Source organism: Nerophis lumbriciformis, linkage group LG17 (genome assembly GCF_033978685.3).
Source record: "Nerophis lumbriciformis linkage group LG17, RoL_Nlum_v2.1, whole genome shotgun sequence".
Classification (NCBI taxonomy): Eukaryota; Metazoa; Chordata; class Actinopteri; order Syngnathiformes; family Syngnathidae; genus Nerophis; species Nerophis lumbriciformis.
In genome coordinates this window covers 2675596-2688118 of record NC_084564.2, presented here as the reverse complement: position 1 = coordinate 2688118, position 12523 = coordinate 2675596, and the positions used below count along the sequence as shown (strand labels likewise).

At 38.7% G+C, this 12523-nt stretch overlaps 1 protein-coding gene across 3 annotated transcripts in view; it reads right to left on the bottom strand.

Annotated features, from left to right (window-relative positions):
- The window catches only part of LOC133614342 (polypeptide N-acetylgalactosaminyltransferase 17-like), a 100010-nt gene that overhangs the window by 70041 nt on the left and 17446 nt on the right, over positions 1-12523 (bottom strand). For all 3 annotated transcript variants that reach the window (XM_061972214.2, XM_061972212.1, XM_061972213.1), the window contains exon 3: positions 8606-8772. In XM_061972214.2, coding sequence (XP_061828198.1) covers positions 8606-8772 — 167 coding nt within the window. The remainder of the gene's footprint in view (positions 1-8605; positions 8773-12523) is intronic.

Sequence of the window (12523 nt, the reverse complement as noted above, 5' to 3'; positions counted from 1 at the left end):
AAAAGCCACCCGGCCTCTTCGCGTAAACTTCCCTTAACCACTCGCTCATCTTTTCTTCATCCATCCCTTCGAGTTAGCTTTTATGATGACGCCGGCTGGAAAGGTCTCTTTTGGCAAGGTCTTCCTTTTGAATATCACCATGGGTGGACGTTTCTGGCCATTTGCATGGCAAGCTAGAACCACAATGAAGGATGACTTCTCATTCCCTGTGGTGCGAATATTCACCGTACGTGCTCCCGTTGTATCCACAGTGCGGTTCACAGGAATATCAAAAGTCAGTGGAACCTCGTCCATGTTGATAATGTTCTCTGGCCGGATCTTTTTTTCAGCTATCTTGTTTTTACAATATGCACGGAAAGTAGCCAGCTTTTCTTGAAAGTCTTTAGACAGTTGCTGTGAAATAGTAATCCGTGTGCGGATGGAGAGATTGCGTCTTTTCATGAACCGGATCCCTGTCGCTTAGTAGGAGCCATTTTGTGGTCTTTACAGATGTAAACACACAAAGGAAATGAAACGTACGGTAATATCCGCGTGCTTCTTCTTCTTCTACGCGGGCGGGTGGTTGCTTACAGTAGAAGAAGAAGCGCTTCCTGTTCTATGGGGGCGGGTGCTTACCTTGGCGGTTGCTTGCGTAGAAGAAGAAGCACTTCCTCTTCTACGGGGAAAAAAGATGGCGGCTGTTTACCGTAGTTGCGAGACCGAAACTTTATGAAAATGAATCTTAATATTAATCCATATATAAAGCGCACCGGGTTATAAGGCGCACTGTCAGCTTTTGAGAAAATTTGTGGTTTTTAGGTGCGCCTTATAGTGCGGAAAATACGGTATTTACGCATATACACACACATAACACTCCTCTACTCATTGAGTTAAGGGTTGAATTGTCCATCCTTGTTCTATTCTCTGTCACTATTTCAGAACACACACATTATACAAATATACATTATAAAATCAATAAGAAAACGGGAGCTCTAATTTGAGAGTCTGAATTAGGATCAGAAGTTCTTCTATAAACATTGTGTACTCACGTCGCCATTTTGTATTGATTACTGCAGCTGTGCACTGGATTCATTCACAAATACAAACTACAACTCACAAACACTTTAGAGTTAGGCTCCACCATCAGAATGTGTACTTAAACTTATAAAGATCACATGGATATTATTCAGTGAGTTGATTCACCAAAACTAACCTGTTATACAGGAGGAAAAAGCACACAGGACGTTTCAATTGTTCACAGACTGGTCGCGCTCATCAGAATGACAAGACATTTCCGGTCTGCAGGTGATAGCATTCAATTGGGAATAAATGCCCTACTGCCCCCTACTGACCAATGTAAATACTGATAAATGTGTAATGACAGCTCCAAAAACGAATTCAAACCACAAAATAAAATAAATAAATCAACACAAAAATGTGACACATTATGGGTGGGTCACATATGCATGTACAGTAGATGGCAGTATTGTCCTGTTTAAGAGTGTCACAACATTGCTGTTTACGGCAGACGAACTGCTTTACGGTAGACGAAAACTTGACTGCTGTTGTTGTGTGTTGTTACCGCGCTGGGAGGACGTTAATGAAACTGCCTAACAATAAACCCACATAAGAAACCAAGAACTCGCCCTCCATCATTAGCTGTTTATATTGTGGGAAAGCGGACGTGAGAACAGGCTGTCAACACGTCACTCAGGTCCATATGGAGCTGGAGGGGGCGTGGCCTCCAGCTCCGCCTGAATTTCGGGAGATTTTCGGGAGAGAATTTGTCCCGGGAGGTTTTCGGGAGAGCCGCTGAATTTCGGGAGTCTCGAGGGTTGGCAAGTATGGCAGAATATAAACACGTTTGATCCGTCAGTGAAGTCATCAGACTTGTTCCTGTTGCCCCAACATTTGGGATTTGGAACAATTTGGAATATTCCACAGGAAGTGACTTTACGAAGCCACTTTTTGGGTTATATATTTATTAGGGCTGTGAATCTTTGGGTGTCCCACGATTCGATTCAATATCGATTCTTGGGGTCACGATTCGATTCAAAATCGATTTTTTTTTTTTTCGATTCAACACGATTCAAAAACGATATTTTCCCGATTCAAAAGGATTGTCTATTCATTCAATATATATGATTTCAGCAGGATCTACCCCAGTCTGCTGACATGCAAGCAGAGTAAAAAGCTTTTATAATTGTAAAGGACAATGTTTTATCAACTGATTGCAATAATGTAAATTAGTTTGAACTATTAAATGAAGCAAAAATATGACTTATTTTATCTTTGTGAAAATATTGGACACAGTGTGTTGTCAAGCTTATGAGATGCATTGTGACACTATTGTTCATTTTTATTAGGGCCCGCATGGCCCATTGCATAAGGACTCCCACAGGGAGTCCTTATGCAATGGGACATAAGGACCTATTGAATTTGTAAGGTTTTATTATTATTCTTTCTTATTCCGCAGCTTTGCGCGGTACTTTGACCCCCTTAACATGCTTCAAAACTCACCAAATTTGACGCACACATAAATAAACTCGAACAAAACTCTTTGGTAAAAAAACCAAACCCCAAAACTCAAAATTGCGCTCTAACGCCCCCTACAAAGTAAACTTTTTCTAACTCCCAGTACGAATGTCGTAGAGACATGAAACAAAAACCTTTATGTAGGTCTCACTTAGACTTAAATTTTATTAATTTATTTTCTCGGCCAAAAATCTACAGGAAGTTTGCTATTCCCCCTTCAACACTAAATTTTAGTAAAATCAGTCACTTTTGCCTTTTTGAGCTTTAATTTGACCCTCTTAACATGCTTCAAAACTCACCAAACTGAACGCACACATCAGGACTGGCAAACATTGCGATCTAAAAAAAAAAAACCTAACCCCAAATCTCAAAATTGAGCTCTAGAGCAATTTTTGAATAAAACCGAGAAAAAACTGCTCCTCGGAAGAAAAAAATGACAAAACTGCCTGTAACTCCCACTGGGAAGGTCGGAGAGACATGAAACTAAAACCTTTCCGTAGGTCTCACTTAGACCTACATTTCATAAATTGACAACCCCCAGCAAAAATCTACAGGATGTTTGCTATTCCCCCTTCAACACTAAATTTTTGTAAAAACCGGTCACCTTCCTTCAAAATCTATCTCCTCTGAGCGCGTTTGTCGTTTCGCCTTCAAACTAACACAGGTGAGAGATAAAACCCTTGTGATTAAAAGTATAGATGGGATTTTTAATACCTGCTCCGGTTTTGATTTTATGACCCTTCAAAGACCCGCTGCACTGATGCTCCTGCGGTGCTGTTTTTTTAAGATGGCTGCTCAAAAGCAGGAAGCACCAACGTGCCCACACAATGCAGACAAGGTAGGTACACTAGACAAAAGTCTTGGGACACTTCAGACTACAAGTAGACAAAAGTATTGGGACACTTAGGACTAGCACCTGCCAAATACGCGGGCCCGAACAACGCTGCTTGCAGCTTTAATTATTATTCTTTCTTATTCCGCAGCTTTGCGCGGTACTTTGACCCCCTTAACATGCTTCAAAACTCACCAAATTTGACGCACACATAAATAAACTCGAACAAAACTCTTTGGTAAAAAAACCAAACCCCAAAACTCAAAATTGCGCTCTAACGCCCCCTACAAAGTAAACTTTTTCTAACTCCCAGTACGAATGTCGTAGAGACATGAAACAAAAACCTCTATGTAGGTCTCACTTAGACTTAAATTTTATTAATTTATTTCCTCGGCCAAAAATCTACAGGAAGTTTGCTATTCCCCCTTCAACACTAAATTTTAGTAAAATCAGTCACTTTTGCCTTTTTGAGCTTTAATTTGACCCTCTTAACATGCTTCAAAACTCACCAAACTGAACGCACACATCAGGACTGGCAAACATTGCGATCTAAAAAAAAAAAACCTAACCCCAAATCTCAAAATTGAGCTCTAGAGCAATTTTTGAATAAAACCGAGAAAAAACTGCTCCTCGGAAGAAAAAAATGACAAAACTGCATGTAACTCCCACTGGGAAGGTCGGAGAGACATGAAACTAAAACCTTTCCGTAGGTCTCACTTAGACCTACATTTCATAAATTGACAACCCCCAGCAAAAATCTACAGGAAGTTTGCTATTCCCCCTTCAACACAACATTTTTGTAAAAACCGGTCACCTTCCTTCAAAAACTATCTCCTCTGAGCGCGTTTGTCGTTTCGGCTTCAAACTAACACAGGAGAGAGATTGAACCCTTGTGATTAAAACTACAGAAGCGCGTTTTTATAACTGCTTCGGTTTTGATTTTATGAGCCTTCAAAGAACCGCTGCGCTGCTGTTTTTTTAAGATGGCTGCTTAAAAGCAGGAAGCACCAGCGTGCCCACACAATGCAGACAAGGTAGGTACACTAGACAAAAGTATTGGGACACTTATGACTACCACCGGACAAAAGTATTGGGACACTTAGGACGACAACTGGACAAAAGTTTTGGGACACTTGGGACTACAACTTGACAAAAGTATTGGGAAATTTAGGACTACCACTGAACAAAAGTATTGGGACATTTACACCGAAAACTGGACAAAAGTATTGGGACACTTGGGACTAAAACTTGACAAAAGTATTGGGACACTTGGGACTACAACTGGACAAAAGTATTGGGACACTTGGGACTACCACTTGACAAAAGTATTGGGAAATTTAGGACTAAAACTGTAAATAAGTATTGGGACACTTAGGACTAGCACCTGCCAAATACGCGGGCCCGACCAATGCTGCTTGCAGCTTTAATTTATTTTTGTAATTTATGTTTTATAAATGTCTTATGAGAATGTCAATGAGGGATTTTTAATCACGGCTATGTTGAAATTTTAACTGATATTGATACTGTTGTTGATAATATTCATTTTTGTTTCACTACTTTTGGTTTGTTGTGTGTGGTGTTTGTGTCTCCTCAATTGCTCTGTTTATTGCAGTTCTGAGTGTTGCTGGGTCGGCTTTGCTTTTGGAATTGGATTGCATTGTTATGGTATTGCTGTGTATTGTTTTGTTGGATTGATTAATTTAAAAAAAATTATTAAAAAAAAATTAAAAAAATAAAAAAATTTAAAAAATCGATTAAAAAAAAAAAAAAAGAGAATCGATTCTGAATCGCACAACGTGAGAATCGCGATTCGAATTCGAAAAAGATTTTTTTCCCACACCCCTAATATTTATCTTCATAATAATGTAATGTAATGAAAGTAATTTACGGCTTTTCTCAGCATTTTTTGGGGCGGTATAGCTCGGTTGGTAGAGCGGCCGTGCCAGCAACTTGGGGGTTGCAGGTTCGATCCCCGCTTCCGCCATCCTAGTCACTGCCGTTGTGTCCTTGGGCAAGACACTTTACCCACCTGCTCCCAGTGCCATCCACACTGCTTTAAATCATACTTGCCAACCTTGAGACCTCCGATTTCGGGGGGTGGGCGTGGTCGGGGTGGGACGGGGGCGTGGTTGGGGCGAGGTTGGGGGCGTGGCTAAAAGGGGAGGAGTATATTTACAGCTAGAATTCACCAAGTCAAGTATTTCATATATATATATAAGAAATACTTGACGTTCAGTGAATCCTAGCTATATATATATATAATATATATGTATATATATATATTTATTTTATTATATATATATATATATATATATATATATATATATATATATATATATATATATATATATATGTATGTGTGGGGAAAAAATCACAAGACTATTTCATCTCTACAGGCCTGTTTCATGAGGGGGGGTTCCCTCAATCATCAGGAGATGATTGAGGGAACCCCCCCTCATGAAACAGGCCTGTAGAGATGAAATAGTCTTGTGATTTTTTCCCCACACATACATATATTGCGCTCTACTACGGTATCGAGCACTATTTTTTGGATAACCTTATTAAGACATATATATATATATATATATATATATATATATATATATATATATATATATATATATGAAATACTTGACTTGGTGAATTCTAGCTATATATATAAATACTTGAATTTCAGTGTTCATTTATTTACACATATACACACACATAACACTCATCTTCTCATTGTTGAGTTAAGGGTTGAATTGTCCATCCTTGTTCTATTGTCTGTCACTATTTTTCGAACCATGCTGCTCTGATGATGCATTGCTGTGTGGCACGCACAAAAGTGCTTTCATCAAATGCACTAGATGGCAGTATTGTCCTGTTTAAGAGTGTCACAACATTGCTGTTTACGGCAGACCAACTGCTTTACGGTATACAAAAACGTGACTGCTGTTGTTGTTACCGGACTCAGGTCCTCATGGACCTGAGTCCGCCTGTATTTCGGGAGATTTTCGGGAGAAAATTTGTCCCGGGAGGTTTTCGGGAGAGGCGCTGAATTTCGGGAGTCTCCCGGAAAATCCGGGAGGGTTGGCAAGTATGGTTTAAATGTAACTTAGATATTGGGTTTCACAATGTAAAGCGCTTTGAGTCACTTGAGAAAAAGCGCTGTATAAATGTAATTCACTTCACTTTTTTGATGGGAAAAAAGAAGAGATTAATTAGATTAATTAATTACAGATAATGTTAATCAATGACTACTTGTTTTCATCGCTTGACAGCACTAATCTTTAGATTAAAAAAGATAAATTAGATGAATTGATTACAGCTGGGTTCCCCCCAAGTGGTGCTACAAGCGGTAGAAAATGGACGGATGGATTATAATTAGGGATGTCCGATAATGGCTTTTTGCCGATATCCGATATTCCGATATTGTCCAACTCTTTAATTACCGATACCGATATCAACTGATGTATACAGTCGTGGAATTAACACATTATTATGCCTAATTTGGACAACCAGGTATGGTGAAAATAAGGTCCTTTTTTAAAAAATTAATAAAATAAAATAAGATAAATAAATTAAAAACAGTTATTGGTTTCTTATGTGGGTTTATTGTTAGGCAGTTTCATTAACGTCCTCCCAGCGCGGTAACAACACACAACAACAGCAGTCAAGTATTCGTCTACCGTAAAGCAGTTTGTCTGCCGTAAACAGTGATGTTGTGACACTTTTAAACAGGACAATACTGCCATCTACTGTACATGCAAATGTGACAATAACATCTACTGTACATGCATATGTGACCCACCCATAATGTGTCACATTTTTGTGTTGATTTATTTATTTTATTTTGTGGTTTGAATTCGTTTTTGGAGCTGTCATTACACATTTATCAGTATTCACATTGGTCAGTAGGGGGCAGTAGGGCGTTTCTTCCCAATTGAATGCTACCACCTGCAGACCGGAAGTGTCTTGTCATTCTGATGAGAGCGACCAGTCTGTGAACAATTGAAACGTCCCGTGTGCTTTTTCCTCCTGTATAACAGGTTAGTTTTGGTGAATCAACTCACTGAATAATATCCATGTGATCTTTAAGTTTAAGTACACATTCTGATGGTGGAGCCTAACTCTTAAAGTGTTTGTGAGTTGTAGTTTGTATTTGTGAATGAATCCAGTGCACAGCTGCAGTAATCAATACAAAAATGGCGACGTGAGTGCGCAATGTTTATATAGGAACTTCTGATCCTAATTCAGACTCCCAAATTAGAGCTCCCGTTTTCTTTCTTTCTTTAGTTTATTTCGAACATGAACACACTTACATCATAATACATCACACAATTTCATATCATTTCATTTTACATCATGCCCGAAAAGGAGTAGGAAGAAGCAAAGCTTATTTAATCCTACCCCTTTCTCACTTCAAGCGTTTACAAATATATAGAATCATTTACTGACCTTTTATATAATAAAATAACATCTATGGATTAGTATACAACAGTTTTGTAATATGTAATTAATTAATTAATTCAGTCATTATTAACATACTGAGATACTTTCAACCTTATTTTCAATAAGGTTGAAAGTATTTCTCATAATTCTTCTTTTTTGTACTCTGTAAGCACTATTATTTTGAACAACCTCTTAAACTGGATCATATCAGTACAATTTTTAACTTCTTTACTTAATCCATTCCATCATTTAATTCCACACACTGATATGCTAAAAGTTCTAAGTGTTGTACGTGCATATAAATGTTTTAAATTATTTTTTCCTCTAAGGTTATATTTCTCCTCTTTAGTTGAGAAGAATTGTTGTACACTTCTTTGGTAGGAGGTTATAGTTTGCTTTGTACATCATTTTAGCTGTTTTCTTATTGATTTTATAATGTATATTTGTATAATGTGTGTGTTCTGAAATAGTGACAGAGAATAGAACAAGGATGGACAATTCAACCCTTAACTCAATGAGTAGATGAGTGTTATGTGTGTGTATATGTGTAAATAAATGAACACTGAAATTCAAGTATTTCTTTTACTTATATATATATATATATATATATATATATATATATATATATATATATATATATATATATATATATATATATATATATATATATATATATATATATATATATATATATATATTCCAATGATTTCTTAGAAATGGAAATATTAATGTCATGCCAACATGACAGCGGTCATATTTGGGGGGGAAATGTCGGACATTGTTGAGGTTATACAATGCAAGAATTGGAGTGTTTAGTTGACGCACCTTCGTCGCTGTAGTCGTCCACCAGGATGATTTCCTTCAGCAGCTCAGGCGGCGTGTGATTGACGGCTGAGTGCACCGAGCGCAGGATGACCGACAGCGCCTCGTTGACGAAGATGAAGATGAGGGACATCTGGGGGAGGTTGCTCGGGTAGGTCAACTTTTGGCATCTGCACACACAAAAGCAAGAACACAGAGGATTTTGAAAGTGCAGGAGTCCTTATAGGCCATGGCACTGAATTTAACTTCGAAATACCGTATTTTCCGGACCATAGGGCGCACCGGATTATAAGGCGCATTTAAGGAGTCATATCATTATTATTTTCTCTAAATGTAAAACACTTCCTTGTGGTCTACATAACATGTACCGTATTTTCCGCACTATTAGCCGCACCCAAAAACCACAAATGTACTCAAAAGCTGACAGTGCGGCTTATAACCCGGTGCGCTTTATATATGGATTAATATTAAGATTCATTTTCATAAAGTTTAGGTCTCGCAACTACGGTAAACAGCCGCCATCTTTTTTCCCCGTAGAAGAGGAAGTGCTTCTTCTTCTACGGTAAGCAACCGCCAAGGTAAGCACCCGCCCCCATAGAAGAAGAAGCGCGCGGGTAATATGTTTCATTTCCTTTGTGTGTTTACATCTGTAAAGACCACAAAATGGCTCCTACTAAGCGACACACTGTGGTTCTAGCTTGCCATGCTAATGGCCAGAAACTTCCACCCATGGTGATATTCAAAAGGAAGACCTTGCCAAAAGAGAACTTTCCAGCCGGCGTCATCATAAAAGCTAACTCGAAGGGATGGATGGATGAAGAAAAGATGAGCGAGTGGTTAAGGGAAGTTTACGCGAAGAGGCCGGGTGGCTTTTTTCACGCAGCTCCGTCCATGTTGATATACGACTCCATGCGCGCCCACATCACAGATGGTGTCAAAAAACAAGTGAAGCACACAAATACAACACTCGCCGTCATTCCGGGTGGATTAACCAAAGAACTCCAACCGCTCGATATTGGTGTCAACAAGGCATTTAAAGCATGACTGCGAACGGCGTGGGAACAATGGATGACCGAAGGCGAACACACATTCACTAAGACAGGGAGACAGCGCCGGACGACATACGCCAACATCTGCCAGTGGATCGTAAATGCCTGGGCGGATATTTCGGTCTCAACTGTGGTCCGAGCTTTCCGGAAGGCAGGATTCACGGAACTGCTGGAAAAACAACAGCGACACTGACTCCGATGACTTCGACGAGACGGAGCCGGCCATTTTGGATCCCGTAATTCGCCCAACTTTTTAATTCGGACACCGTAGGAGAAGAATTCGAGGGATTTATGAATGAAGAATAACTTCAGAAAGTGAGTGTTATGTTTATTTTGTGTGTTGTGACATTAACGTTCGAGCAACATTAAGTTATTGCTATTGCTCTGCACTATTTTGAATTTTACTATGTTTGTGATTGCACATTTGCACATTACCGTACATTTTGGAAGTGAACAGAGTTGTTAGAACGCTGGTTTTTAATATATTATTAAAGTTTGACTGACCTATCTGACTGTTTTTTTGACATTCCTTTAGCGCAGTTAGATGCGGCTTACAACACGGGGCGGCTTATAGGTGGACAAAGTTTTGAAATATGCCGTTCATTGAAGGCGCGGCTTATAACACGGGGCGGCTTATGGTGCGGAAAATACGGTAATGGTGTTTTTTTCGTTTGCATAGATCAGGGGTGCTCATTACGTCGATCGCGATCTACCGGTCGATCTCGGAGGGTGTGTCAGTCGATCACCAGCCAGGCATTAAAAAAATAGTCCTAAAAATGAGCGATCATAAATCTTCACTATGACGTCACTTTCGTCACTTGATTGACATTCACGGCACCCGAGGGTCTTCTGAGATGACGCTGGCTGCTGCCAGCTCATTAAAATTACCGACTGGAAGGCGAGAAACACTTTATTTCAACAGACTCTGGCGCCGTACCTGTCGTCAAAACCCCAAAGACCGCGACTGCACAGTTGTGCTAACAAAACGAGTCTCAAGAAAGCTAGCGTGCACAAGCTAGCAAGCTACGGAGTTTGCCGACAATGTATTTCTTGTAAAGTGTATACAAAGGAGTACGGAAGCTGGACAAATAAGATGCCAAAAACCAACCACTTTCATGTGGTATTGGACAGAAAAGAGGACTTTTTTTCTCCTCCATTCGAAAATGCGGACGTTTTTAGCACCACTGTCTGATTCCTATCAATGCAAGTCATCAGAATCAGGTAATACACCAACTTATATTCTTGTCTTCATGAAAGAAAGGAATCTATATGTGTTAAACATGCTTGTATTATCTTTAACCACCTTAACTTGTTAACAATATTAACTATATGTGTTAAACATGCTTGCATTATCTTTAAACACCTTTAACTTGTTAACAATATTAACAATATGTATTAAACATACTTGTATTATCATTAAACACCTTTAATTTATTAACAATATTAACTATATGTATTAAATATTCTTGTATTATCATTAAACACCTTTAATTTATTAACAATATTAACTATATGTATTAAACATGCTTGCATTATCTTTAAACACCTTTAACTTGTTAACAATATTAACCATATGTATTAAACATACTTGTATTATCATTAAACACCTTTAATTTATTAACAATATTAACTATATGTGTTAAACATGCTTGCATTATCATTAAACACCTTTAACTTATTAACAAAAACATATATTTCATAAATAAGTAAATATAAATTATATATATGAATGAGGTAGATCCCCACGACTTGATCAATTGAAAAGTAGCTCGCCTGCAGAAAAAGTGTGAGCTCCCCTGGCATAGATGATGTTTTACACATCATCTTCAAGTCACTTTCTGACAGTTGCTTCGGCAGCGTCTTTTCTCCATCATTTTTGTTGTAGCGGTGTAGCGTGCAAGGACAGGAGTGGAAGAAGTGTCAAAAGATGGAGCTGACTGTTTTAATGACATTCAGACTTCAATAATAACGGAGCAGCATCTCCTCATCCGGAAACAACAACACCAGAAATGTGTCCCGTGGAAAAAACGTCCGACCGGAACTCTAATAACTAAAGTTCCTTGGGTGAATAATGTAAGCTCACTATACCGGTATGTTTTAGCGCTTCCATGGCGAGTTTACTGACAGATATAAGAAAGAACTTTACACTACTTTATATTAGAAATGGCAACAACGGAGGATGAATGCCCCATAACAAGAAGATAGAGAAAAAGAAGAAGCTTATGGACTACAAAGACGGATGCGCGCAATTTTTCAAGATTTATGCAGATCCCAAATACAGATCGGCAGGTAACAGAAGGTAAGAAAAGTTGCTTTTGCATAATATTGCAAAACAAAACGCCAGATAATGTCTTACCTTATACACACACCATAATAATACTCGCATGTGCCGACAATCCATCAAGCGGTGCGGCTTCATAGCTTACCAAAGTCGTACTAAAACATTTTGATAGATTTTTGAGCGCCGTGTGTAATGTTCTATATTTTCGATGGAACATTGAAAATGTTGGTGTTGTTTACTTGAGCCATATTGCCATCATAGTGCAGCCTACACTTATGTCTTATGTTTGACTGCCATCTACTGGTCACACTTATCATTACACCATGTACCAAATAAAATAGCTTCCAGGTGGGTAAGTTCAACCAAACGTACTCCTTACATTAGGCGCACCGGGTTATAAGGCGCTCTGTTGAGTTTTGAGGAGAAATAAAGGATTTTAAGTGCGCCTTATAGTCCGGAAAATCTCATAACACACGTATTGAAATCCTCCAAATTGAGAATTTTGGTATCGATTCGATACCAAGTGAATAGAGGGCTGGTATCGCCAATACTTTGACTTAATCATTGAATACTACAACTGTGTAAATAAGT